The sequence below is a fragment of the Lagopus leucura genome, unplaced genomic scaffold, assembly GCF_019238085.1.
Source record: "Lagopus leucura isolate 7727_CA_CO unplaced genomic scaffold, USGS_WTPT01 Super-Scaffold_100001, whole genome shotgun sequence".
NCBI classification, from domain to species: domain Eukaryota; kingdom Metazoa; phylum Chordata; class Aves; order Galliformes; family Phasianidae; genus Lagopus; species Lagopus leucura.
In genome coordinates this window covers 6,737,001-6,764,911 of record NW_024962262.1, presented here as the reverse complement: position 1 = coordinate 6,764,911, position 27,911 = coordinate 6,737,001, and the positions used below count along the sequence as shown (strand labels likewise).

At 39.7% G+C, this 27,911-nt stretch overlaps 1 protein-coding gene across 1 annotated transcript in view; it reads right to left on the bottom strand.

The window, feature by feature from the left end:
- KL (klotho) overlaps positions 1–27,911 on the bottom strand; it is a 48,007-nt gene that overhangs the window by 6,258 nt on the left and 13,838 nt on the right. Inside the window, exons 2-4 of the mRNA XM_042868522.1 lie at positions 9,320–9,830; positions 4,423–4,691; positions 494–1,610 (exon numbers count right to left, since the gene is read on the bottom strand). Coding sequence (XP_042724456.1) covers positions 494–1,610; positions 4,423–4,691; positions 9,320–9,830 — 1,897 coding nt within the window. The remainder of the gene's footprint in view (positions 1–493; positions 1,611–4,422; positions 4,692–9,319; positions 9,831–27,911) is intronic.

Sequence of the window (27,911 nt, the reverse complement as noted above, 5' to 3'; positions counted from 1 at the left end):
AACTGGCTTGAATTCTGAATAGCAGGATACAGTTCAGGAAGCAGCATATGAGGTAGAGAGCTGAAATATTATGAAGAGCCAAGATAACTGCTGGATTAGATACAGAGACAGCTGAGGAACAGAACTCACATCCAGCTCTGAAGCACATCAGTGAAGAGAGAAGCAACGAAGAAATAGAATGGTTGAATTGCAACAGGAAGAAAATAGGACTACACACACATGGAGCTACTCACATAACGTCTAGTTAAAGCTCTTGTACCCACCAAAAAGTTCTTCTGCATGGTTATGCAGAATACAGGCAAGGCCAGAAGTCTTTATGCTTAGTAACACCAGTCAGTTGTAAATAAGAGGAAAAACTAAGCTGTAATAATTTACGCAGTATTCTAAGCAAAGCTTAATTATTATTATTTTTTTTAATTAAAACATCCTCTTTCACAAAGTATACTCGCTGAAAGTGGTATTTGTGACATATGAACAACCTATGATTCCTTACCTTTTAAAGCTTCATTGATGTAATTCTGAATGTAATACACTCTGAGCCTATCATGCACCATATTCTGGTCATCATCAATTCCATTAGCCATAACATAAACTGGGACATTGCCATACTTTGATTTAACCCATCTGAGCACTTTACGCAGTCCCCAAGGCACTACTGCAGCTCTGCTGGGGGAGTGCAGCCATGTGATGTCATTGATCATCTGAACTTCAAGGTAGTGGTCATATTTCAGTGCATCTTCTTTCTCCCAGCCCACAAGGGTAGTTGTGTAGTGGCTTAAGGCAAAGAAATCAAATGAGCCCTGAATTAATTTCTTTTCATCTTCTGAGAAAGAAGGCAAGTGGAAATTATACAGGTCAACGCTGTTTCTCTGGTGAAGCCAGGCCCTCATCACGTGTGGGTAGTCACCACTGCCAAAGATGGGCTCTGCAAGCCAGCCAATGTCAAACTCTAAAATTCTGTCAGCAACTTCTTGGTCATTCCTGGAAAAGGGACAAGCTGGTTCTACCCAGTCAGCTTGCAGAGCTATAGATATTTTACCCTTCTGAGATCTTCTGAATTCTTTGTCATAAAGACGCCATGCTTTCGCATGGGCTTTCAACAGATTGTGTCCTGCAGTGTATGTCAGGTTTTTCACAGATGGTTCATTCATTGTGATCCAAAATTTTACATGGTCCCCAAGACTTGCAAAACAGAATTTTGCATACTCAACAAAAGCCTGAACAGTTTCTGAGTTTTCCCAAGCTCCATTTTTGGCAAGAGAAGTTGGAAGCTCTTGATTCTCAGCCATAGGTTGCCATAAAGCAACAACAGGAGTTATATTAACTCTGAGAAGTTCACTAGAAAAACACTGATAATACTGTACAAGTGTGTGGTTGATTAGAGAAAGATTGCCTAAAGGAAGGACTGAAGACCACTTCAGTGAAAAATGGAAGTGAGTGACATGCATTTCCTGCAGAAGAGAGATCTGGAATCTGATGGCAGCGAAATCAACACAGTGATGCTTGCGTTTGGAAGTGAAAACTCCATCCACTTTAATTAATTTCTTCGTCTGGTGAACATCCCACACATAAACATTAGGATCAAGAAACTGGGCAGGAGTTGTGTCTACCTAGGTAGAATCAGAAACACAGCAGATTCAAGGTGTTTGTTCTAGATATGTGGGAACATCATTTCCATCAAGCACAACTCACTGACAGAACTATGCAAGACAAACAGTACATTTAGCACTTCACAGATCTCTGATATATTAGCATCTCTGGCTCATATGAAAGAATTAATCTTCTGCTAACATGTGATGTCAGAACAGTACCAAATTTGCATATCTTTTTCAACTATTTGCCATACAAGCTTATAGTTACTGTGCTTATACCATCTCCAGATTGCTGCGTTACTCACAGAAATGAGGGAATGCTCAGGGCTAAAGCATTAAAACAGCAGCAGATCTCCAGAGAAGCAGATTTGTAGCAAAGACTGTAGGCCTTTTAAATATGTTTAAGCTACACTGCAGGTTCTGGCTGTTGTAAATTACCCACTGGCATCTCTTTCAAGACCACTCCTTGAACACAGTAAAAGAAATAATGAATGCAACATCATTTCTGTGTCCATTTTTTTCATGACTATAATGCAAGATGCATAATTTTCTGCACTTGATTTTTAGCACAAATTCAGTTGACAAGCAAATTTTTCTCTCTTGCTAAAGAAGTCCCTTTTAATTTAATTACGCAGAACTCAATTCCAAGTTATTTCAGCGAGGTGTCAATTTATGATGGATTTTTTTTTTTAGACTTCTGAGTATCACGGAATCACAGAATCATCGAATGGCCTGGGTTGAAAAGGACCACGATGACCATCTAGTTTCAACCCCCTGCTATGTGCAGGGTCACCAACCACCAGACCAGGCTGCCCAGAGCCACATCCAGCCTGGCCTTGAATGCCTCCAGGGATGGGGCATCCACAACCTCCTTGGGCAACCTGTTCCAGTGCATCACCACCCTCTGTGTGAAAATCTTCCTCCTGATACCTAACCTAAGCCTCCCATCTCAGTTTAAAACCATTCCCCCCTTGTCCTATCATTATCCACTATATGTCACCCCACAATAAACAGTTTTCCCGTAAGTCTTAAGGCTTCAGATGTCAGATGTGCCTGTTATGACGTGCCAAACACAGTAAGACATGAGCTCCTCCAAGTCCTGCAGAATTATAATTTCTCATTTAAGTGAGCATCACAAACATAATAAGGACTGGAGAAGGGGAAAATGAATTCCGTAAATTACTGCACGAAGTAAAACCCTTTTTTATATTCTAGCATAAAAGAAAGATCCAAACTTAAAGGTGCTGTTCCTGTATATCCGTTTATTTGTCCCTCTTTCTCCTTCGGGCACAAGATTCCCCTGAGTTAAGATTTCCTTGTCCTGCCCTCTGTTTGAAAAGCAGGTGTCAGCCTACAACCAGTGTTCAACTCATAGCTGAGGCTCTGCAGACCGCATAAAGAGCTGCTGAAAATCAGCTGCTATTTTCTCCGGAGAGGTCAGTGCAGTGCTTATAGAAGAAAGTAATAAAAAACAGCGTGTCTGCGGGAAATTGCTTTTCTGGAGAATTGTCCCTTGTAGATTACTAAAGCATGCATTTCCACTAATACTCTGGGAATGCTGTCAAAAGAGTTTTTTCCAATGTGATGCATCTACAAATCACGCTACCTAAGCCTTACAGCACAAACTGTTTGGACAGCATTTTGAAATGAAAATATTCAGCTTTGAAGGTTTAGGGGATAGGGGGGATTTTTACCTGTCTTAAGCTGAGTGACTCCGTAACTTCACAGCAGTTATCGATCCCAAAGGCAGCAATTTCATTTCCAGGTCCCTAATCTATCTATGAGCTGGGAGGATAATGACAGTTGAATTTTCTTGGAAATCAATGTATCAGATAAAGAGGGTGCCGTATTTTTCAAGAGAACAAAGTTTGATCTTAGTTTGGAGTAATAAAAAACAAACAAGCCCCCTATACACCAGCCTGAAGAAATATTCTGTCTTTGTGGAAAATCTAAATCAAAAATTCTGTTCTTGGATCCAGTTTCGGAGCTGAGTTTAACTGCACATCCTCACTGTGGTGGGAGGAGCCCTGTAAGCCAGAGCAGCATCTGAGAATTACAGAGCCAAACAGTTAGAGACTGTAACTAAGCTACAGTTTTTACACATTATGAAGTCTTAACATTTGAAAGGTTCTCTTGAAATATCATATTTAGCAGAAATAAAAACAGTGAGAGCTATGAACTGGATCCTCGTTCACTCTATGTGTTATCCAGGGGCACTGAAGCTTCAGTCAGACACAGTCCTATTCTAATGGGCAAGGAAGGAATACAGAAATTTTATCTAAATCCAAATAATTCACCTTTTTTTTTTACACATAAGTCTTCTAACAGAAGTGCGAAGATGTATACACATGAGATGCAGAAACACACCATTTTAAACACTGGGAGTTTTCAGGAAATTTTCTTAAACATGCATAACCACAGCAGGCAAATACATTGTCAATGACTTGAAAAAGCAGTAACACCCTCAGTCTCATAAATTAGGACCTTAAGAAATATGCTTTAGCACATCTAAGCAACTTCCATTGAACAGAATTAGAACTGATTTCAGTAACACATAACACATCCAGGTAAGAGAAGCCTCAGACCCTTTCTTTTCTGCATGTTTTTCTAGGCAATTCTTTTCTAGACTGCAAGCCAGACTAGATCTCCCTGGTCACACAAAGATTAGTGAAGGGTAAAAGGCACAGCATTTGCCATAAAAGTCTTATAACCATTTCCTCACAGTGCTGTGGTAATATATGCCAGCAAAGACCTCATTCAGTAAGTTCACCAACATGATCTTGTCCAGTGGTTTGGCTGGAGAACCAACTGGCTGCACCATCAGACTTACCTGAATGTAGTTGTCAACAATCCCCCAGGCAAAGCCACAGGGAAAGACCCCTGCTATGGGCTGGTTTTCAGGCAAAGGAGGGAAGCCATTTTTTTCTATCAGCTTTTGATAGAACAAGACAGAAGATTTTGGTATCAGCTTTTTGTCGTGGCTTTGGAAGTCAACATAAAACAATCCGCGCCGAATGCTGTATCCCCTGTGCCATTCAAAGCCATCCAGGAGGGACCAGACTGTGTATCCAAACACATTAACTCCATCGTACCGGATGGCTGAGGAAAGAACAAAACCCAAACTCATTGCAGTGCTCTTTTTTTTCTGAGTAGATTATGCTGTATCAGCAAAGTATGCCGTTTTTATGTGTAAGAAAAATGCAATAGGTCAGGTAAGTATCTCAGGGCCTGCTTCAAAGCCCTTTTAAGAACGATACTTCTGCTGCACTCAGGATGCTCTGGGACATTCTCACAGGGCATGGGCACACTGTGTAAGGCAGCAGAACTACCTGGCTCGACTTTAAAGAAGCCAGATTTTAAAAAATGAAGTAGTGCAGCAGCGGTTCAAGCAGTTCTGCTGACTAAGTGTGCCAATGCTTGGCCTTGGAGCAGGGCATGCTGTGCCTGAACAGCGTGCAGCCTCTGAGCCAGCTCTGCTAAGCATGTGCTGCAGTTCACTTGGAGCCAAAGTGTCACCAGTGTTGCACTGCCTGGTCCCCAAACCCAGACAGACTCATTTTTCTCATTCCTCTCTACTACTAATATAGATGAAGAAAACCTGGACAACACTTCTGGGCGAAGACAGACTTTGTTAATTTTATCCCTTTATATCTTTTATGGCATAGAGTTTTCCAGCTTAAATATTCAAAGATTTCTAAAAATATAAATTCTAGGTCATCTGTTTGGCTTTTGTGAATCTCCACACACTTTCTAGGTTAAAATAAGAGTCTACTGTCAACTTTTAGAATTGCCACTGTTATAGCTTTGAGATTTCAAGCGATACTCACATTTAGTTGAATTAAACACTAAGATTCAGCAAAATGTTCCTGGGCAAGGCTCAGCTTCAGGAAAGCACACGGGAGAGTGCTTATTTTAATTACTTAATTAGACCCACCTAATTCAGCAATGCATTTAAGTGCATTGTTAAATGTTCTTTTGAACTTGAGTTTGGCGCAGAAGTCAGAGGAGTTTGTCTTTATTACTCAACATCTTCTGTAAACCCAAACTGAGCACTGACTGCACATAATATTTTCCAACTTAACAACACTCAGAGCATACTTCAGGGAACCAGAGTATCAAGATCCTCATTTCCTGGTTTTGTTAATGTACCTCATTAAAGTAAGTTATGAAGGACCATGTGGATTCTTGATTGTAACCCTGTTCGAATCAATTGAATTAGCTATGGTTATATAAACTATAAATTTGGCTCAGTCTCTATCGCAGGCCATGAGAAAATGTCTAAGGAAGTGGAACACGTCTCCTCCTAAAGGCATCATTCTTTTATGTTTGGCATATGCTGGTATTTTTCTAACCTGTGCTCATACACACGATGACATCTGCTGTACCAGCAGCGTAAAAGCCGGCACAGGTCCACTTTGTTAGACAGAATTTCTCTTTGAACAGCACATCACCCCTTCTGTAAGTCATCACACAGCACTCCTGCGCTTCCTGAACACCTAAAAGTTCTCCTCAAATCCTTCTTTCAAAATGTAATAGCTTTAAAGTGCAGCCTGTGAAAGAAGTGACTTGAAAAGACTTTGCAAGTTTAGAAGTCTCAAACACAGTTTCCCCTGAGAATTGCATATTACTGAAAAATAATACAACAAAAATGAATGTCTTTTTCCCTTTTTATTTTTGCTTTGTCTCCTTGCCCTCTTTTTAGTGCCTGTCAGTGTGAAAACTAGACCCACTGAAAGCTAAGCTCTCTGGGTGTCTGAAACTGAGTGCCCTTGTCCATACGTCCTGCGGGAAATAATGCCTGAGCCGAGCAGTCCCACGGCACGCCCAGACGTGTGCTGCTGCACAGAGCTGGGCCAGCACTGGATTAATGATTAAACAACACTGGCTGCGTCCTACCAGCACTTCAACTCCTGTGCAGTTCAGCTCAGTAATCTAGAAACAGCCTAAGAAGCCACGTCAGTCAATACCACGTAAAGATCCTTAAAGCCCTGTGCTCAGCGGCTGTCCTACCCCGGAGGGGTGGCTGAAACCCACAGTCCATTTCCACGTGGAATTTGCCCAGGGATTTATGTTTTGCCTTCCGATATACCTGAGAATAGCACAGTCCTGACCTGACAGAGGCCTGGCCATTCTTATTCTTCTTGCTACTCCCTGAATTTAGATCTCCTAACTCCCCAGGTGACCTATTGTCTCGGCTAGTCAACAGAGCACAGAAGAACCATCACACCCTTCTGTTCTGCATGCTCAGCTTCACAAGAAACAATCAATTTATTTGTTGTATCAGAAAGACAGCAGAGTGTGATCCTGGAGTAAGATAGCCACCCATGAAGATACCATGAAGACACCTACTGATTAGCAACTTTAATTAGTATTTATATACTTTATATTATAGATCTATTCACTCTATTCTATCCTCACTGTTATTTGGAAAAAAAAATATTCAAATAAAATTAAAAAAATAAAAAAGAGTAAACAGCAAAATTTGAGGATGTGAATCCCAGATAAAAAAGCTCTTTCTAAAAGCAAAAAAAGCAAAACACAAACCCATGAGGCTTCTCTGCTGCACACAGTGTCTGAATGGATGCCCACTTCAGCTGAAATCAGAAGCTTGCTTTTTAAGCAGACCTCCTAGCTGCCTCAACTTACCCCACCTTGATTCACATCACAGAAAGGTCTGAGGACTCTTGTCCTGAGTTCCTCTGGGGTGAAATTAAAGCAGAGATAGGTTCCAGGAATGCACACAGTGTGGCTACTTGGCCCTCAGCACCACTGGGTTTGTTCCTATGAGGCTGTACTTGGCAATATAGACAAAGAAGTGCAAAGTTGTGATGGTACTGGTACATGCACACAATGTATCAGGCAGAGATACTGGAAGGAGCAAAATCAGATCTATGTGGCCTTGGATCTAAATTAAATATCCTTCCTTTTCAGTGCTGTAAACACTTTACTGCCATGTCACTGCTGGAGTGAAATCTGGTGGGGACTAGTTCATGAGTCTGTTTGTGATAGTGCTTTATTACACAGGACAGACATGTCCTAAGTCTCTGACAGAGACAGTATATGCCTTTGTCTTTGGTCTTTCGTGTTGTATAACTTAAGACTGCTCACTCCCACCATGACGTCTTCTGTAAATCTTTCTTAATTCTGTAGGTGCTGCACAGGGAACTTTGATATTCACATTGAATAATTCAGATTCTAATGCACAAAAGAGTTAAGTGCAATAATTTTCATTGTAATGATATCAAAGTCCCTTCTGCAAATCCAGTCCTCTGTCTTTGCTTTTTTTTTTCCTTTTTTTTTTTCCTCCTGTTTAAAGTTCAGACATATGTTGGAATTCACAAGTTAATATAAAGACAACACTATCACTGTCGTTGTTGCTGCTATTACTATTTACAATAACAGGAAAGAAACTGTAAATTGAGATTGTTTCCAGCCAGCTATTATTAAAAGGCAGAATAATGTATGTATATCCAGGACTTTATAAGTGGAGCAGAAATATGGGTATCAGCCATATTATCCTAAGAATCATAGAATCATGGAACGGCCTGGGTAGAAAAGGATCTAGACCAGGCTGCCCAGAGCCACATCCAGCCTGGCCTTGAATGCCTCCAGGGATGGGGCATCCACAGCCTCCTTGGGCAACCTGTTTCAGTGCGTCACCACCCTCGAGCCTTTTCAGTTCAGTACTTCATGTGACTTCATACAAACGAGTAATACTGTTCACACAACAGTTACTGTTGCACTTTTATTACTGCCATTTCAGATGCACTGACTCATGTATTTATTCATCTTTTAATTTATTTCTATGAAATAGGTTTCTGAAATAGCACATTACATCTCTGACGCTGAGAGTACAACTAAAGTTGTTCCTGCCTGTCACATGTATGAAAATGGCAACATAACACAACAGCTCTCTTGTCTAAAGAAATACCTACAAGAATACTGTTTTTAAAACCAGAAAAGTAAACTGTAGTCCTGAAAGTCAATTACTCATTTGTAAATTAACAAATTAAAGACTATGAAAGTGGAAATTGGAACTGCAGCAACTCATTGATGAGGACTGAAAGAATTTGTTTTGGCACAAGGAAATGGGAAAACAGATAGTAACAAGGTAGTGTATTTTTCCTACTGTGAAAAAAAAGATAGGCTAACAAATAATGTAGGTTACATAACACTCAGTTCTCCTTAAACTGATGTAAATTCAAATTATTGTGATTGATATTGAGAACTGCATTAATATAACATTTGCACAAGAGCAAAACTGAGATGCAGAATGAAAAGTATTTTTTTTACCTATACCTTTTTTTGCACAGGAACTCTTATTGGAAAGCATTTTCCTTTCCACGTATGTATTCTCAAATTTTGAATAGGCACTGAAGATATGGAAGGTGATTATTAATAAATAACATAAAAAATTTCCCTAAGTCCACTGAGAGTACAGTTCACACAGTTGGCACTTCCTCCCACCAAAGACAGCTGAAATTTTCCTACTGACTTCAAAGACAGCAGCATCAAGCACACTAAATGCTATACGCAGATATGATGAGTCTTCCAGAGATGAAAAGAACAAACCCAGAAAAGAGATCTGGAGTCTCATTTCACAAATGCCAACATGAATGTTAAAGACTAAATTAGATTTCAGCCTTTTTTTTTTTTTTAAACCTCTTTAGGCTGTTATTTTGCATAATTATTTTGACAAGCACGTATAAATACAACCTCAGTCCTACCTTTCAAGGTTTCCATAATGAACTTCTTGAGATAGTAAATGTATTTGGCATCATCTCTCTTGGTGCTACCAGAAACAAACCAGCTGTTTTCCACAATGAATACTGGGGGGTTGTTGTATTCAGTGCTTATCCAGTAAAGGAGCTGCCTCAGGCTTATTGATTCCAACTGCTGGAATTTCATGTGAGAGTCCAAGAGCTGGAAACTCAAGGTAGCTCCAAAAGAAAGAGCAAAAAAGTCAGCTGTTCCCTTGATGTACTTCTTGTCTTCTTCACTGAATTCAGGCAGCAGAGATGAGAGGTTACTCCTCATGCTCTCTGGATAGTCGCCATTAATAAATATGGGCTTTGCAAACCAGCCAAGCACAAAATCAAGGGATTTTTGACATTCTTTTATATTTTTTTCAGTCATATGTTGAGGTTTTATCCAGTGAGAGCTAAGGGCAATGGACACTTTTCCTTTTTGAGTTGGACGAAAATGATCATTGTACAGATGCCAGACTTTAGCGTGTGCCTGTGGAAAAGAAAGGCTGTCATTAACGCGCCTGAAGTTCCATTTTAAGTATTGTGATTTGTCCCAAATACAATGTAGCGACCACATAAACGTTGCATTTGAGGGCTTGATCTTATTGATTCATCAGCAGTTTACAACTCCTAATTTAACTTCTCATTAATTATAATAACAAAAGACAAATTTCTAGTTGTTCTGGGAAAACTACGTTGCAGCATCCTATGAGATAGATACAACTCCAGACACTGAACACATCATTCAGTATTCAGCTAGACGTCTTTGTTAGCTTTTATTATTGAGTTTGGACATATTTCCAAAAACAAGAGTGAATTTAACTAAACATGTTTCAAAAGATGTTTTCTTTACATAAATATCACTTCAGTTGCAGATTCACAGATGTATGAAGAAGTTGGGTGTATTTGTACAATCTACTGAGATCTCTCAAACAATTCAAGACAAAGAAAACCCATACACTTGTTTCTACTTGAACACACAGTATAGGAAAAACTACCAACCTGGTTTAGAAATGTCTGTGGAAAAAAAAATAAAAAAATAAAAATCTCTGCAGCTGAAGAATTATTCCAATAATTCAATTTAACTTATTCATTAAAATTTGCTATTTATCTCAAGCATCAAATTTCAACCATTTGACTCTTGGTATAACTTTATCTGCTACTATGGACTGTTTCCTACCAAATTTCTTCCTCGTGATCTTACAGAGTTAGTTGAAACAGATTCTCAGTGTTCCCTTTGAAAGCTAAATAGATTAAGTTCCTGGAGCCTTTCATTATCTTCAGGCATAGTTTCAAGCCACTCTCACTGTTCTCTGAATCTCTTCCAGTTTTTCATCATCCATCTCAAACTGCAGAAGCAGGATTAGACATAGTACGGTGGTGATAGTCTCACCAGCAGTGAAACCAGAGGTAATTTAATATACTGTTTCTGCTTATGTGGCCACAGCCTTATACTATGAGCAAATACTCATCTAAAATACCGTGATATCTCAAGAGCACTTCACCATCTGAAATATATTTTTCTCTGCACCTAGCTTATCAAATTTTGATGGATCTATGAATCAACATCGTATCTTTTTGTCATCTTCACATTAGTAGAAATTGTAATGCTTCTTTCTAGGTAATTGCTTAAAGGCAAAAGACACAAGAGCTTTTCATTACAACAAAGTCTGCCTGATAACTATCCCCAGTTTACGCTTGCGTTCTGAGACTTATCAGTCAGTATTTGTTCATATAATGTTGTGATGACATGAATTTTCATCCTTGCTATACAGGTGTGCTGAATATATGACAGAATATTAATCAAAATGTCACAGACATTTTTTCAGCCCTCCCTGGAATAAAAGCCATATAGAAAATCAGTCTTCCAATTCATGCAGGTGGTATGTTAGCAAATTTTATCATTAATATCGTAACTTTTGTTTTCAGATTCCTTTTCATACACTCTTACAATTCAAACTTTCAACTGCAATGGTTTCCAGTTGTAAACCTTATTAAAAGCATTAAACGATTAAGATTATTAATAATTTTTACATAGATACTGTTAATTACCAACGAAAAACAATGACTTCTATCATTATACTGTTCTTGCAGAATTTTGATTGGAAGTGAAGGACAACTAAAAGTAAGATCAATAATTAGGGCTCAGTTCAGTTGCCCCCATACAGAAACTTACTGGTTTTGAGTCATTATGGGGTACGTAGAACATCTGTGTGGCTGACACTGCCAGCAGAGGAAACTAGTGCCATGCCCTTTCAGAATGTTCGCCAAAACCCAAAGAACTTTGAAAACTCAAAATGGCTGTAGGATGCACCTATGTGTGTGCATCTGAATGAAGCTGTCAAGTGCAAACTTTGACATACATATTCTCAGGTACAGTATACCAACAATTAACACAATGCAGTCCTGCCACTTGTCTATGTTACAATTGATTCTGATGCTAATGAGAAACTGAATATAGCAACCACTTCAAAGTCTCATGACAAGAACGAAGCTGACTGGCACTTACTTTACTTTACACTGAAGCACCACTGTGCTGACAACAGAAGACATTAGGCACCATGACCAACCAACATCGTAAACATGATTTTTAACATATTATTGGGAACAAATATGTCACCACTTGCACGGTCACAGGATGTCTGGAGATACATTATTGATAGTACAACAAAGCAAGGAAAGAAGGTATCCCACAGGTCAGCCTTTTCCATAAAGAGGTACTGTTCACTATCTTATAAAAATAAAAAAAAAATATGAAGTGCAAAAATGTGGGATGATCTCATTCAATTTTACCTTCTAAGATGGTCATCTAGTCTGTCTCTGCAGAAAATGAGGAGGCTGGTGTTAAAAATAAGCAGGATGAGTCATTCTTTGCGAGTGCATCTCTTTCCATTGCTGACAGACAAAACCTATCATTTAGCATAGACAAGACTTATGATCTACAGACAGCTGAAAGCAGGTGAGAGGAAGTCCATTTAAATGTCTGCCTCCTGAAGTGTGCATGAAGTGGAATTATACTACACATAACTGTATACTACCCATAATAAACCAGCTAAACATAGAAAATAGGGCATTACAGTTCCCAGGCTTGGTAGACATAGTTTCATGGAGTAGTTCAAACATGCACAGAAATAAAGCTGGAAGGAGCCATGACAGAACAGAGTATCTGAATATCTGGGATAGGATTACTTTTCCTAAAATCAGATGTCTAGCACAGCTTTAGATGCTTCAGAGTATTCCAGCCTCTAGTTGGAATTTCAGAAAGCTCTGAATCCTATACAAATTCTAAGCTAAAACTGCCAGCCCTACAGACATGCCTAGCATATTATAGAGTGTGTTGAATGATAATTTGCACATGCATAACTATCTTCATGCAAATACAGTCCCACTGCTAGGTGTGACGTGGTTTGAACTGAAGGCACTTCAGATTCTGACATCCACATGTAAGCTAGATGCCCAGGCTACCTCTGTAGACTCCGGCTCCACTCAGCTACCTGAATATTGACATCTATTTTCCACTCCAGAATGATGGCTGTTCCATGTAAAAGCCCTAAACAGCCTGGGAAAACTCATATGGCACTGCCTATACTGAGTTAACAAGATCCCACTCAAGTCAATCTACTTAATGAAGTCTAGAGAGTGGTTCAGTGGTACAGTACAAAGGCCATATCATGGCACACAGCAGGACTACTGCCTAAGTCCCAGAACTTTAGGGATTAGGAATAAAATTCAGAGTAGGTGCACAGGACCTTCTGAGACCAAAACAAGGCTGGCAGATACGATTCAGAACCCAAATGGTCATCATGTTCCTCTGAAGCAGTAACTGGAGGCTAGACAAAATATTCTAGGGTGGCTCAAATCATAGAATCATAGAATTGTTCAGGTTGGAAAGGACCTTTAAGATCATTTAGTTCCAACTCCCCTGCTATAGACTTGTCCAGATCCCTCTGGATGTCCTCTCTTCCCTCTAGCATGTCAACTGCACCACTCAGCTTGATGTCATCTGCAAACTTGCTGAGGATGCACTTGATCACACTGTCCATGTTGCCTACAAAGATGTTAAATAGCACTGGTCCCAGCACTGACCCCTGAGGAAGGCCACTTGTCACTGTTCTCCACCAAGACATTGAGCCATTGATAGCAACTCCATGAATGTAACCATCCAGCCTTATCCAGCAAGTGGTCCATCCATCAAATCCATTTGTTCCCAATTTGGCAACCAGGATGTCAAGAGGGACAGCACAGAAAAGCATTAGTCAGTCTACTATTGATTGTATTTATCTAAAATTTTACTTGTTCATCTCACTGACTTCCCTAGAACATGTTTTAGTCCACAGTTGACCAGGATTAAGATCATGGCAAACTACACTTCAGTACTTTTCATGACACATAGCATGTTGACTCCTTGCAAGCTGCTGCTGACTCTTTGTTCCTTGTTAGCTCAAACAGGTGTATGGTGCTGACAGATCACTTGGCTTGACTGGAAAATCTTACCAAAAAAGGCTAGTTACAAGAGCTCTGCAGTCACCCGTGTTTTGAGCAGAACTAACTGCTACAGCTTGTGTCCTAGTTTTGAGGTTGCTGAATTTGGGTAGTCTTATCATTATTACTTGCTTTCAGACAGTAGCACATATTGCTAGATACCAAACACTTGACTGACACCTTTTTTTTGAGGATACTCCCCTACATTCTTAGACTTGAGTTAAGCTGGTACTGGGAAAGCTGCCAGTTACTATGGGGATTCTGTGCTCACTATGGTACGTTATTTAGGAACATAATCTCAGCTAAGCTTTTAAACACTTATTTTACCCTTAAAATTCTTACAGCACTAAAATAAAAGTTTTCCATCACCACGAAAATGGAAAAAACTCTCAAGACACAGCTTGTTCCTTGTCTAAGCCCATCCACATCATTGTACTTAATTCATATTTCAAGCTCTGGCATAGCCCTGTTTTCAGGTCAAATATATTTTTTTCCCATAATTTTCCCACACAATATACCTATTCAATAATGGTCAACCTATAATCAACCTGTGAAATTCTGGTATTTATCAGCCCAATAATGATCAAGTTCAGCCTAGATGAAGTACCAAACACATTTCCAAGGCTGAAAAGCCCTTTGCAATGCCATAGCATGGGCCAGTCTACGAAGTCCAAATTCTTGCATTAGTAGCAGAAATAATTCAAGATGGACAAACAGTCTTCATATTAATATGTTGTTGTCATATCCTACTCTACTGCAGTGCTGAGCTACACAGTCCAAGAATCATTAGGCAAAGTCAGTTTAGTAACATACAGACATTTGTTTGCCTGACTACTCTAAATTCCTGCTCAAGATCATTAAGAACTTCCTGGGTCTGGCACTGGCATGTAACATTCTACAAGTTCTCAGTGCTTATGTCCATCATGATGCATAACCTTCACAACAGCAAAGCAAGAATTGTAATTGGGAACATCATGATTCAGTAATTTGTGCTCATTCCTCTAGAACAAGTTGCCTCAATTTCCAGTCGTGTCTTCTCAACCAATAATAATACCATTCATTTCACAAATAAACTGCACAAATTACCTGCTCTCCGTGCTCAGATGAACTGCCTGTTTTAACTCTCTATTTGCATGTTAATGAAGTCGAATAGGGAAGTGTTACTAAAACTCATTTTGTAATACAAAGAGAAGAGTTAATTGGAAAAGATGTGCAAAGGATTTCTGATTACTAGGAGGCAGACTGATGTAACTCCAACAAAATGTCATTACTTGGTCCTATATCAAAAGCCCTTCTGAAATGAGTATAATTATTGGAATGGTATGGGAAACTCTCGTGTATTATTAGCCCAAATATACTTTGTACCAAGAAGAGAAAAGATGCAATTACTTTTTTTTCCCCATTTCATCAAAAACACGTATTTTAATCAAAAGATGCAAAAAAAGAAAAAGTGAAGTAGGTTTTATCCAGACAGTGTTTTGACAAACATTGTTTTTCACAAGAAAATGATATTCTTAACACTGAGTAACAGATACAGAAATTCAGAAACGACTTGAGAATTTTCCTATATTCTAACACCAATGTGTAGAAACTTCACATTGTAGATAACATGCTAGTCGTGTAATTACTTCTTTTTTTCTCTATATTTTTTTCAGAAATATCTATTTTTCTAGTTTCCTGATAAAGTCCATTAGTCACAAATAATTGATTCAACTAATCTGGTATTTTTGACCAATTTCAACAATGTAGGACCAGAGTTAGACCTGTAAATGATACATAGGATGCTAAGTGAATATTTTTAAGTGTTTAAACATTCGATGTGAAGTTTACTGCAATGTTAGCTTTCAGAGTTATAATACACCTGAACTACGTTATTTTGTCGCACTTCCTTTCTTAGTGCAATTGAATCGTGGGTTTTGTTTGGCTGTGCGGGTCACATTCGTGCCTCACAAACATGAGTGAATTTATGCCATACCGAAACGATTCCTATTTTAAGAGCAAACAGAGATATTATGGCATTTGTAGAAGAAGAAAATTAAAACAGGTACCTTAACTTCTGGAGCAGAGCATTAACTCCAGAACAACGCCGCTGGTTGGTATGACTCTCATCTCTAAGAAAAAGCACCAAAAATGGCATTAAATATTTGTCTAAAGGCACAAAGCTCTCTGAACCTCATCCTGCCTCGCACGGCCAAGAAACCCTGGGGAACATTAGCAGGATGATGCAAACCTGCCGTGCAAATCTCACTGTCACCATCAGAAGCTGAGCAAACACAACCATACACATCTGGGGGAAAATTCATCTCACCTCATTTTTGTCATCACCTGCATCTGAGCAATTCAGGCAAATGGCAAAGGCAGAAGATTCTAGGCCACAGGTTCACCCAAGCCATTCTTATTTGCCAGATGAGAGTGAGATAAGAAGTGTGCATTTCCACCCGCTCACCCCACAGGTGGGTTGGCACCACATGGGAGCCCACATTCTGTCTGAGTAAACCAAAGCATCAGAAGAGAAGCAGGCTGGGAAAGCAGCTATGGGTCTCATGAGACACTCTGAAAATATAAAGGTCATCTGGAAAAGAATTAGGCAGCATCTGACTTCAAGAAGCAATGGGAGACAAGATAAAAATAGCTTTATTTCTGACAACAAATGCTTCTGAGACACTTGATGCGTTTAATCATTTTCCGTTACCTCTGACAGAAAAGATTAATTACGGAACTGCACAAAAATAGTTCAAGGAATGCTATGACCCATGTGCATATTAAAGATACGAGAGACTCTTAAGCAGAGTACAAAAAGAAGATAAAAGTACAGAGTAGTCTGAGTGATTTAAAGCTGAAAGACAATCTTGCTGTATTGAAGGGAGCCTAAATTAGTCCCTGACAAAAGACTTGACTCTTGATTGGAATCTGGGACAATACTCAGGCAGTATTTAGTGGAAGACCGAGAAATAATCACTGCTATCAAAACTGGTTTGGAAGCACTGAAGCTACATACACATATAAAAACTCCAGAAGTGAGACTGGCCTTCAGTCCTGTTGACATGTTCAAGCACACCAAAAATGCCACCTGAAAAAGATGTGAGGGAAAAGACATGGAGAATTTATCTGTAATCCACAAAAGCAACTGCATAAAACTGTGCATCCAAGGGATGGGAAACCTCCCCTACAAGGACAGGCTGAGAGAGCTGGGCTGCTCAGCATGGAGAAGAGAAAGCTCCAGGAGACCTGAGAGCGGCCCTTCAGTATCTAACGGGGGGCTGTAAGAAAGAAGGGGACAGGCTCTTCAGCAGGGTGCTTTGTGACAAGATAAAGAGAAATGGTTTTGAACTAAAAGAAGAGAGATTAAGATTGGATATAAAGAAGGTTTTTTACAGTCAGTGTGGTAAGGCACTGGCACAGGCTGCCTAGAGAGGTGGATGCCCCATCCCTGGAGACATACAAGATCAGGCTGGATGGGGCTCTAAGCACCTGATGGAGATGTAGGTGTCCCTGTTCACTGCAGAGGAGTTGGACCTTTAAGGGTCCCTTCCAGCTCAAACAATTCTGTGATTCTCTGTTGCTGTCAACAGTGAAAACTGAGATAATAATACCATTTTGCAAGAGCTGATAATCACTGGAAATATATGCACTGGAAAAAGGATGAAAAAAAGTACCAGCAGTTTGGAAGAATCTTTACCAGGAAAAATGGTAAAGGTTGTGGCAACTGAATATATTATTACTCAAAAAGAAACAGGAACATTAAAGGATTTTAAGTCATACACTGCTTGAAGACAAAGCATGCTAGAAACACCAGTGAGCACAAAAGTTAGACATATAAAACTCAGATAAAAGTGACCTATGATATTTATGGAATACAAATATAAAATGTTTAATAATGACAAAATAATGCTGCGTCACAGCACTGAGATTAAACAGATGCTAAAAGACAACTGGAAAAGAGAAAACTTGTAATAGCACTGGTGAGGAGAAGGCATCAATTCCTGATCAAACCTCTGGTCTCATCCAGTTTTATACAAAGTGCATAGCAAAAGAAACAAAATAGTTGAGAAAGAAGTACAGCATCTTCTCCAGGAATCTCTTAGACCTCAGACTACAGAAAATAGCTCCAAAAACTCCAGAACTCACAATTCTCCCTGTGCTATGGCAGGAGCCAGAAGGTAAGATATATAAAGGGATGCAAGTCACACGGTGAGGGGGGCAACCACACTAACATATCCATCAGTTGAAAAAAAGGAAACTATTTTGTGGTTACATGTAGACTGAAAAGATCTGAATGAATATATAAGAGACAAACATTTTCCATAGATAATGGGGAGAAATGCACCCATCTGTGCATCTTCGCCTCTTCAACTTGGAAATGTTTGTTCTACACATTGCTGGTCTATGTTTGTTATCCCAGTAGTTAAACAGGGAGACCGCACTTCTGATGGTTCAGTGGGTATCCAGACAGCAATGTGATCTAGGGAAAAGCTGTAGAAGTAAATGAAAAGAATGCTTTGAAAAGTCTCAGAGAAGTTGGCAAAAGATAAACAAAGAAAAAAGGCTAATTCCCTATAATTCAAATTGTGTGTTAGGAAGAAAAAGTACATGAACGAGATGTAAACGAGTAAATACAGAGGACTAAAGCCCATTATCATTATGTGTCCTGGACAAACAAGAAAGTAATAAAGAGGTATTCCTGCTTGCTGGGATTAATCTAACTACCTATATCGCAACACAGATGAGAAAGATGTTAAAGACAATCTACAATTTTGGGTATAAATGATAGAATAAAGAGCCCCGGACTAAAAGCATCCTGGGTGGAAGAGCTGTGCTCTAGTGTGAATGGTTAACCTAAAATCTTAACCTGGGCACAGCAGTGGACTCAAAATAAAGTGGTCCTGCTGAAGTATGGAACTACCCCTGGAGATGTACTGGAAATTTTTGTGTGCAAATTAATGCTAAGAATTTTCCAGGAGAAAGACAGCAAGAAGCCCCAGTAATGTTAATTTTATGAATGAGTATCAGCTTATTCTGATTTGGCAAAGCAATTTTTGTAGAGCTGGGACAGGCTGACAGAAGGGCAGGCAGAAATCATTCCTGAGCTACAATCATTTGCTGCCCTAAAAGCCCCAGATGTTCTTTAGCCACTTGGAGATGAATGGGTAAAGAGGCTTTTACCTAACAATTGTCCCAAAAGAAATTATATTTCAGAAGGACCCATGCCAAAGTATTTATGGATCCTGACCATCAGCCACACAGGCCATAGAAACATCTCAAACTACAGAGAGAAGCTTACTGGAGCAAGGAAAAATCTCATGAACACTGAACATTTCTAAGGCTTTGATGTGGCCTATCATAAAAGCAACAGAAATTACACTTAGGCAGAGCTGAAAGAGTTAACAAGCACAAGCCGTAACCCTGGGAGAACAGTTTTAAGAAAACTGATGAATATAGAATAAGTGGCACAAGGCAAGAGTGAAATATTAAGGAGTACACCAATTACCTTACCAACAATGAGCAAATATGAAACCCCTTTCTCTACAAGTCTGCATGAGCTCAGTTCTGTTCTTGTTTGTTTATTTTTCTCTATGATTTTATATCCACTATATCCACTAAGACTTTAACCAACTCATTAAGCCTTGCAGTGATGGGAGTGGAGATTGGAACAAAATTTGACCTCTTCAGCATACAAAGAAGGCCAGTACTAGTAGCCACAATGGAATGCTGTTTAAACAGGGCCACTTTATGTGCATGCCATCACCCCTCCATAAGGAAAGGCACTCAGTTCATCCTGCATGAAAAGAAGCATGCAATGCTCTTGGGAGACTTAGTGCTAACATAATGGGAAGATCAAGAAAATGTAGAGTGGGTGAAAGGTGTAATTAGCAAACTCAGCCTATTTAAGAATATCAGTACTGTGGATTCAGCAGATGAATGACCAATGAACTGCAACAATAGGTGGTCCCAGCAGCATACCATGGGGATCACATCCAATTAGTTCACTGGAAAAGTCACTTTGAGGGGGCTAGAACAACAGAATCACAGGATGGCCAGGGTTGGAAGGGACCTCAAGCATCATGAATCCCCAACCCCCCTGCCACATGCAGGGCCACCAACCTCCCCATTTAATACTAGACCAGGCTGCCCAGGGCCCCATCCAATCTGGCCTTGAACACCTCCAGGGACAGGGCATCCACAATCTCTCTGGGCAGCCTGTTCCAGCACCTCACCACTCTCTCTGTAAAGAATTTTCCCCTGACGTCCAACCTAAATCTCCCCTCCCTCAACTTCAAACCATTTCCCCTTGTCCTGCAGTTATCAACCCTTTCAAAGAGTTGATTCCCCTCCCCTCTGTAGGCTCCCTTTAGGTATTGAAGGGCTGCAATGAGGTCACCCCGCAGCCTACTTTTCTCCAGGCTGAAAACAACAGAAGACAGTTCTCTCTGGGAGAAGACATTAAATAATGGATACAGAAGTATTGAATGTGTATTATAATAAATGCTTCTACTAGATAGATCCCCTCTGTCTTCAGCACCCAAAGATAACAGCTCCATGGTTGCCAATATTAATTGGCAGGTACTTAATCTTGCAACAAAACACTAACTGCTGTATCTGGAGACATCGCCACTAAGTATAATGACAACCAGGGTTTCTAGCCACCAAATGGCATCAGAAGGTATTTCTGGATGAATGTACTTGTGGGTAGCTTTTCTCATTGCTCATTCCTCTATGAGAAACAACAGCCACTAGGCAGTAATAGCAAAGAAGGAATCAGAAGTCTTCAGTGGCTAACAGAGGGGCATTCGGTCCTAGACAGTGGTATAGGAATTATAAACTCAGGCAACGGATGTGCAACCAATATATTACAAACTGTAGCAGACCATACACCGCAGTTGTTCATGTCCAAATCTAGCTCAATCACTGATGAGATCATAACCTGATTTACTTTGCTATAACCATGGCAATTAAATGTAATCATTCTGAGATCAGAGTTTTGCATCACTAACAATGGGCTACAGAATAAGACAGAAAGTTCCAATCAGTCTTCTAGATGAATGCTCAAAGCAGGTCACCACGATAAGCTCTGTATATGGGATGGTACCAATTTTCAATCTTCAGACAACTGTTTGGATCATAACTTGACCAGATGTGAACACAGAATTCTTCCTTGTTTTTCTAATCAGTCTGCAACTGTTTATGTGAGATGCAGCCGTGCCTGTATGCATACCCAATGTACAGCAATCACTATAAATTATCTCATTGTTCTGTTTTGTTCTGTTTTGCGTGCATTTAACAGAGCTGGCTGAATGGTGTGATTTCAATTATCCAGTACCTTTGCTTAAGCTGCAAAAATCACTAAAACTGTATACCACATTAACTTCAATCCAGTAACTTTTGGAATAGATTTTGCACGGTTATTGCAGATAGTGAAGCACTCTGTAGCATCTGAAGTCCAGTTGGTTGTAAAAACCAGCCAAAAAAGCAATGATTATAGCACACTGCAAAACCAAACAAATTGAAATAACAACTGCAACAGAGAAGGCTGAGTGCCATTCTTGATGGGAATCCCTCTTGTGTGGTCCCCTTCAGCTGCACGAATTTTGAACTTAGCTCTACATCATGTACCTGTAATCCTTCCTGTGTCTTTTTTACTTCATGATTTGTGTGAAATAGAAGAAAAAATGAGCAAACTGGGGAATAGCTATGCCCTTGGAAGAAAGAATCAAGGACAAGGCTTGATGTCTAAGTTGTCTGCCTATCTTTACAACACTATGTAAGTCTGACTGAAAAGCTTGAATTAATACACTGGCTATTACTAGCTGTAATTCTTCCTCATGTTAGTGTGTCCATGTTGTTTGGCTACAGGAAGACCTGGGAAAGTGAAAGAATTAAATCTGCTTACTCGGCAAAGGTGCACCTCGTCAGCATCCCCAGTCACTGGGGGAGGCAAACCTTGGACAGACAATGTTATTTAATTGAATCATTGCACTCCTCAGCAGCCATTCAGCAGATTAAGTGCAGCTGTTCAAATCAGATCCCAGAAGAGAAGAGAAAAATTTCAGCACAAGGAAAGATAGGGAAAAGATTCAGGTGGGGCAAGAGAAACTCTTGGGTATGGAATTTTTAAAGACTCAAACAACAGAGCTACGACATCAGTAACAGACAGAACAAAATGGGACATCCAATTGCAGAGAGGGAAGGGCAGAAGGAATTTTATTTTTTCAATTTCTTCAGAGGCAAGGATAATTTATGTGTATTTACTCAGGTTTTTCCACAAGCTCCCAGCTGTACTGCAATCATAGATTAAACTGGATCCAATTTATCTTTCCCCTGATTTGGGAATTGCATTTAGAACCTCATCCAACGCTTGCTGAAATCATGAAAATACACTTTTCAGATATGAATAAGTCTCTTTATGTCTGTTTCTAAATGCATGTTTAATGGCATTTATAAAATTGCTCTGCTACAGTATTAACTCAAAAGTGTACAAATGTAAGTTTTCCTGCCGAATTCTTCCAGTCTGCAAACATAATAAAAAGCATCATTTAAGCTCTTAGGTGGAATCTTACAGAACAGAAAACTGTGACAAACAAGAAACATTTAAAATAGATTGTGTAACTCTTACTTTATAAACATAATGCTCATTTTGTTGATCATCTGTGGAAATTAAGCCAGGTTTCACCAGCTTGTATACAAGGAATCTAACTAGTTTGGCTGACACAATACTGAATAAATGTTTTAACAAAATGGATAGGAAGCTAAATGTTAGGAAAGGTGAGATAAAAACACAAGCTACAGTTTTTTCTTTTTTAAAAATATATCCTATATTTTTATATGATGCAATATAGAGTAGGGAAAGGGTCAAAACATCAATGTACTGCAATCCCAGCCTTAGCAATTCAAGGCAGAAATCACAGGAAAAGAGTTGTCATTCAGTCCTTACAGAAAGAAAGAAAGGAAAAAGAAGGCAGAAAACAGCAGAAGAGAAGAAGGATGTTGTCAGCGCAATCTAAGTCATAAAGAAAAGGTCGTGTGTTGGTTTAATACATACAGTCTTAAAAACTGATCAGCTACTCCTCTTCCAGCAATCCCTGTTTGGTCTCTGTACTCTCACCGCCATATACTGGGCAGTACCATGTAAGTATCACCTGTCTTAAAGAGGGGCAGTTCAAAGCAGAGCCAGAGAGACACCTCACTTCTAAGTCACTGACTTAAGAGCTACATGGGTATAGCAAAACCTCTCAGTAGATGTCCACGAAGACATCCATCAAAGCATTCTCAGAGCTACGTAGGTTTCTGCAAACTAGCAGTAGGTTTCTGCAAACTAGCAAAGTGTTACAGCCCCTCTTCTAGAGAGCAGACATCAGGCTTGAATAGTGGAGGGTAGGAACAGCAAGAAACCCAATGACTGAACTGTTTTTAAACCCTGTCTGCTTTTTTTTCAGCAGTACAAGCTCATGCAAGCAGCCAGATGTCTTACATAGACTCTGGGCTTGTTAGATAGAAAAGGAGATTAAGTGTATCCCTGTGCCTAATAAAATTATAATATGTAGCTGGTTAATTTCCAGTGATAGTGCCCACATCTCCTATAGCAACAGAACATAGAGCCAATTAATTGGAGGCCTCACTATCTACAAAACTCCATGGGCCAGAAGCTGATTAGCAGCTGGAGTACATGAGGTGTGCTCCTACAGAGCAGTTTGCAGATTACCTCCATCCAAAACCTATCCTGTAGCACTTCAGGCTATTGCAGCAAATGGAGACAATTAGGAGATTGATGGTGCACACACGATCCTGTGCAGAAGCATACTTAAACAGCTTAACTCTATAAAAGCAAAAAGTCTTTCATATTTCTCATCAAAATCCAACAGGAAAACAGTCTGTCATTGTGAGTGACCTTGTGTGGTGTACAAGGTAGTGATAGAGTTGTACAGCATTTTTTTTTCCTAAAGAGAAAGATTTTCCTTAGCTGCACTCATGCCAACACAACCTCTAATGAGAATATCATACAAGGGGTATTGGGGAAAAAAAAAACACATTTAGGAGAAGATAAACTGCATTAGTATGATGCTTCAGATACTCAAAAACTCACCAACTGCACAGCTTACATAAACTTTGGTTCAATCATGTTAACCAGCTGCCCAAACGTCAATGGAAAGCAAGCTGCTGGTCTGAATCTGGGGCTTGAAACGCCAGGCATTTTGCAGAGATGAAGGGAGGAAGGCAGGAAGGGAGGTAGAAAGGAAAGAAGGAAATAGAAGAAATTCTTGTTCCCTGCATAAACTGAATTTTGATTTTCACTGTAAGTTTTTTACACATGAATGTATGTTGTTACAGAAGAGTGAAAAAAGACTGAACTGTTTGCTCTGAGCTTCTTTTACTCTCCATGGAGAGAATCAAGAAATTTCAAGTTCCAATTTACCTTACCTTAATGTACATGGCTAAAATTGGTCAGAAGTATCGTGCCCTAAAAGTCTTCCCAGAGCCTAAAGTGAGCATAAGGTAACTAACTCAGATGTAAATGCATGCAGCGTAACATCTAAAGTAAAGTGAGACAGTTATACAGTTTTTTTAATTGGTTCTTTCCAATTTATAGGATATTGTTTAGCACACTTTAATTAAATACATTTAATATATATGTAAAGTAAGAGAAGTTTATTGCTACCCAGAGTGCTGTCTCCATAATCCCTCCTATGGGGATGACTCCACTGCAGGAAAGAAAAATGAAAGAGAAAGCAAAGTCCTGATTCTGAAAAGTCTTATTTACTGCAGAGCAGGGGTTAGTTCTGCTAAATCTGAGTCTCTCTAGGATTCTGCAGGATGGTGGTTAATCAGTTGCTGCATTTTCACTGTGGACCCAACAAAAGATTTCACATAAAAGTATAAAAAATTCTGAGCAAGGCACTGGAAAGGCTTTGTTAAATCATGTAATATTGCAGAAGAATGTGATGAGTGGTATTATTGTGAAGGGATTCTGACTTCAGAGAATTTTCACTACAAAAAATACTTCAGTGGAAAGTCGTTACCACCTTTTGATCCCATGTCTACTACCTGACAGGGATTAGAAAAACAGGATTATAAATTTAAGAAGAACCTCAAGGGCACCACTCTGCTGCCATGGGCATATATATGATACAAACCCACTCATAACTTGATGCATATTCACTCTGACATTGGCGAGGCATTTTGTTCTTTGTATTCCCCCTGGAAGACTACTGCAGAGTCATACTTCACAAATGGTTACCAATTATTTTGCAATTTTTGAGTTAAGTTTATTCATGTTCAGTCTAAACACTTCTGTTCTTATACCAGAACTATCCTTTGCCTTAGACAGTTATTTTCTTTCTTGTTTCTGCTGTTGATCTATTAATAGAAAGCAAGTATATCCTCTCCCAGTGTTCTTGTTCAGGTAAATAAGCCATGTTCCGGTAAGATAATTCCTCATCTCCGCTGGAAACATCATCTGATACAGACATTTCAACTGCTTTACTGAGATAGAGATTAAGTTTATCTTCTTTTCTTTCTCTAGATAACCAATTATCACAGAGAGCTATCAGCTTGATTCTGATACCATAAGTTTGCAGTGTTTTGGGTCCATTGCACCTGTAGTTATCTATACCTAACTCCCATTCTCATTATCTTTCCTGTCTAAGCATCTCAGGGCTCAACATGATCATACTCCTTGACAGATCAGTCAAAAAACATTAATTGGTTTTGGAAGTATATTTATTTCCTCACTACTTGATGGCCATATATCTTACCCTGTCCTACTTTTCCTTATGCAAAGTAAAGAACCACATGATAAGGCTATTCAGTATCCATGAGATGTTGCAAGGAATACCATGGCCATTTGCTTGCTCCACTCTACAAGACTAAGGAGGCACTGCCTGGGGCAAACTGTATTGATGTCCATCAAATGCTTCCCTGTGTCAGAAGACTCAACTGGGGTCTCAGGAAAAACAGGGAGGAGCAGGAGATACAAGATTTCCTCACAGATCTGCAGAAGGTAGGATATGCCTTAAACCTGTAAGGCCCAGACAAAACCAGCATATGATCACATAGCAGAGCACAAAGTACTTCAAGCCAGTTTTTGAACTCTCCTCGTTTGCCATCTATCCCTGCAAGCCCTTTAAGCACTGGAATGGGCTGCCCAGGGAGGTGGTTGAGTCACCATTCCTGGATGTGCTTAAAAACCATTTGGATGTGGTGCTCAGGGACATGATTTAGCAGAGGGTTGTTAGAGTTAGGGTAGGATGGTTAGGTTGTGGTTGGACTTGATGATCTTTAAGGTCTTTTCCAACCTGAGTGATTCGATGATTCTATGATTCTATTTCATCCCAACTCTCCTCACCTCTATTAACCCAAGTGTGATAGTCTGTCTACGAAAAACTGGATTTGAATTCCTCACTATGGATTGTTTATACCCCATAGACAGAGTTGGGATTTTTTTATTTTTTTATTTTTTGTCTTAGGATGAGATTCACCGTGCTCAATTCTCTCCACTACCTGTAAAAAGACCCATAGATCTGGGTCTTACAGTCTGCTGAATATGTCTGAAGTTAGCTCTAAAATTATCTCAAGTTATTAGCTCCCCTGCGTCAGTTCCACAGCCTGCAAGAGACAGCTGCTTATCTGGCTATCGCCAGCTCTGACACAGCACCATTGTATTACTCTCAGGTTCTTGATTCACCACTTGAAAGGATCCACCTCTATGTCAAAGTTTTGCAAGCAACCAAAGACAGGTTAGTCAGTGTCTTCATTTTCTAACTGCGGTGCAGAGCCAAAGGACATGAAGCTACACTCCCAGTCAGCCCAGTGGACAGCTGACTCAGAGCTGGAGAACAAGTCCTAGTCACTCTTCCCTCTGGGATCACTGGGAATGCTGTCAAGCCACATAAAGGGAAATATCTTTACACTAGACCACTTTTTATAATGGCTATTGAAAGGCCAAGTCTTGAAAAGCCAAGCAGATGCCAAACTATGTCTCAGAGCTGATGGAAACACTGCCTGGAAGACGGCATGGTGATGCTGGTAATTGTGGGGCAGGATCTGTTTTCCATGCTATGGCCTCTCTCAATCCAACAAAACACCCTGCTGCTGACAGCTGTAATTCAGGGTGGATGTGAACCTCAGGTAGTTTAACATTATGTTTTCAGACACTGGATAAGTATAATTTGCAACTGATAAACTTTGCAGGTTGAAGATTATCTCAGCTGTACCCAGTGCCAACAAATTACCTTTATGATATACACAAAAGCAAATGCGAGGACACTGCCAGCTCTAATCTCCATCCATCTCTCCTATTAGCATCATGATGCTCATCAAGAGCTGGCAACCAACTGACAGGTGAAACATCATTTCTGCACTGTCTGTGTCCACCCTTGACTAGGCACACTGTTCTTCCCATACTGCCCTCCTGCATCCTCTGTCTGGAGGAGATAAACTGATAAAAAAAAACTGCTAGAACATCTCACAGACTGTTCTTCACTTAGCCCATCTACTTCACAGTCAGCAAAAAGAAGCGAGCCTTTTTTCAGCAAGAAAAGGCATTTAACCATGTCCAAATAACCACATCTCACTACAGTTCCAATAATCCACGTTGCTGTTGTTTTTTTTTTCATTTATACTGGCAGCGTCAATTCCAGCAGTGCAGAACTGCAGAGGTTTCATTGGGCACATTCCAGAATGACATGCATTGCCTATTGTCCTCAACTCTAGATAATTTGGTCTTTAAACATTGTGAGACAAAAAACTGAGGGTTTGGGCTGGTTTAGGGTTTAGGGTTTCCCAAATCTATACACGATCACTGCAAAAAACAATAGTGAATGATTCAGTAGCAAGGTCAGTAATTAATCTTACCAGAGAGATAACATAGGGGCCAAGAAAGTAGTGTTTTTTTCATACCTGTGGAAGAGAATCACTGCAGTGGGTCAGGCTGTCCAACCCATCTCATATCTGCTAAAGAAGATCCAGAATAAGATAATCCACAGAAAAATGTGAAAGCGCCCCAGATAAATGTGGGATATTCCACCTTCAAGCATCATACTGATTTCTAAATGGGATCAGTTTAACCTTTAAAAGATGAGATATAATTTTTCTTTCT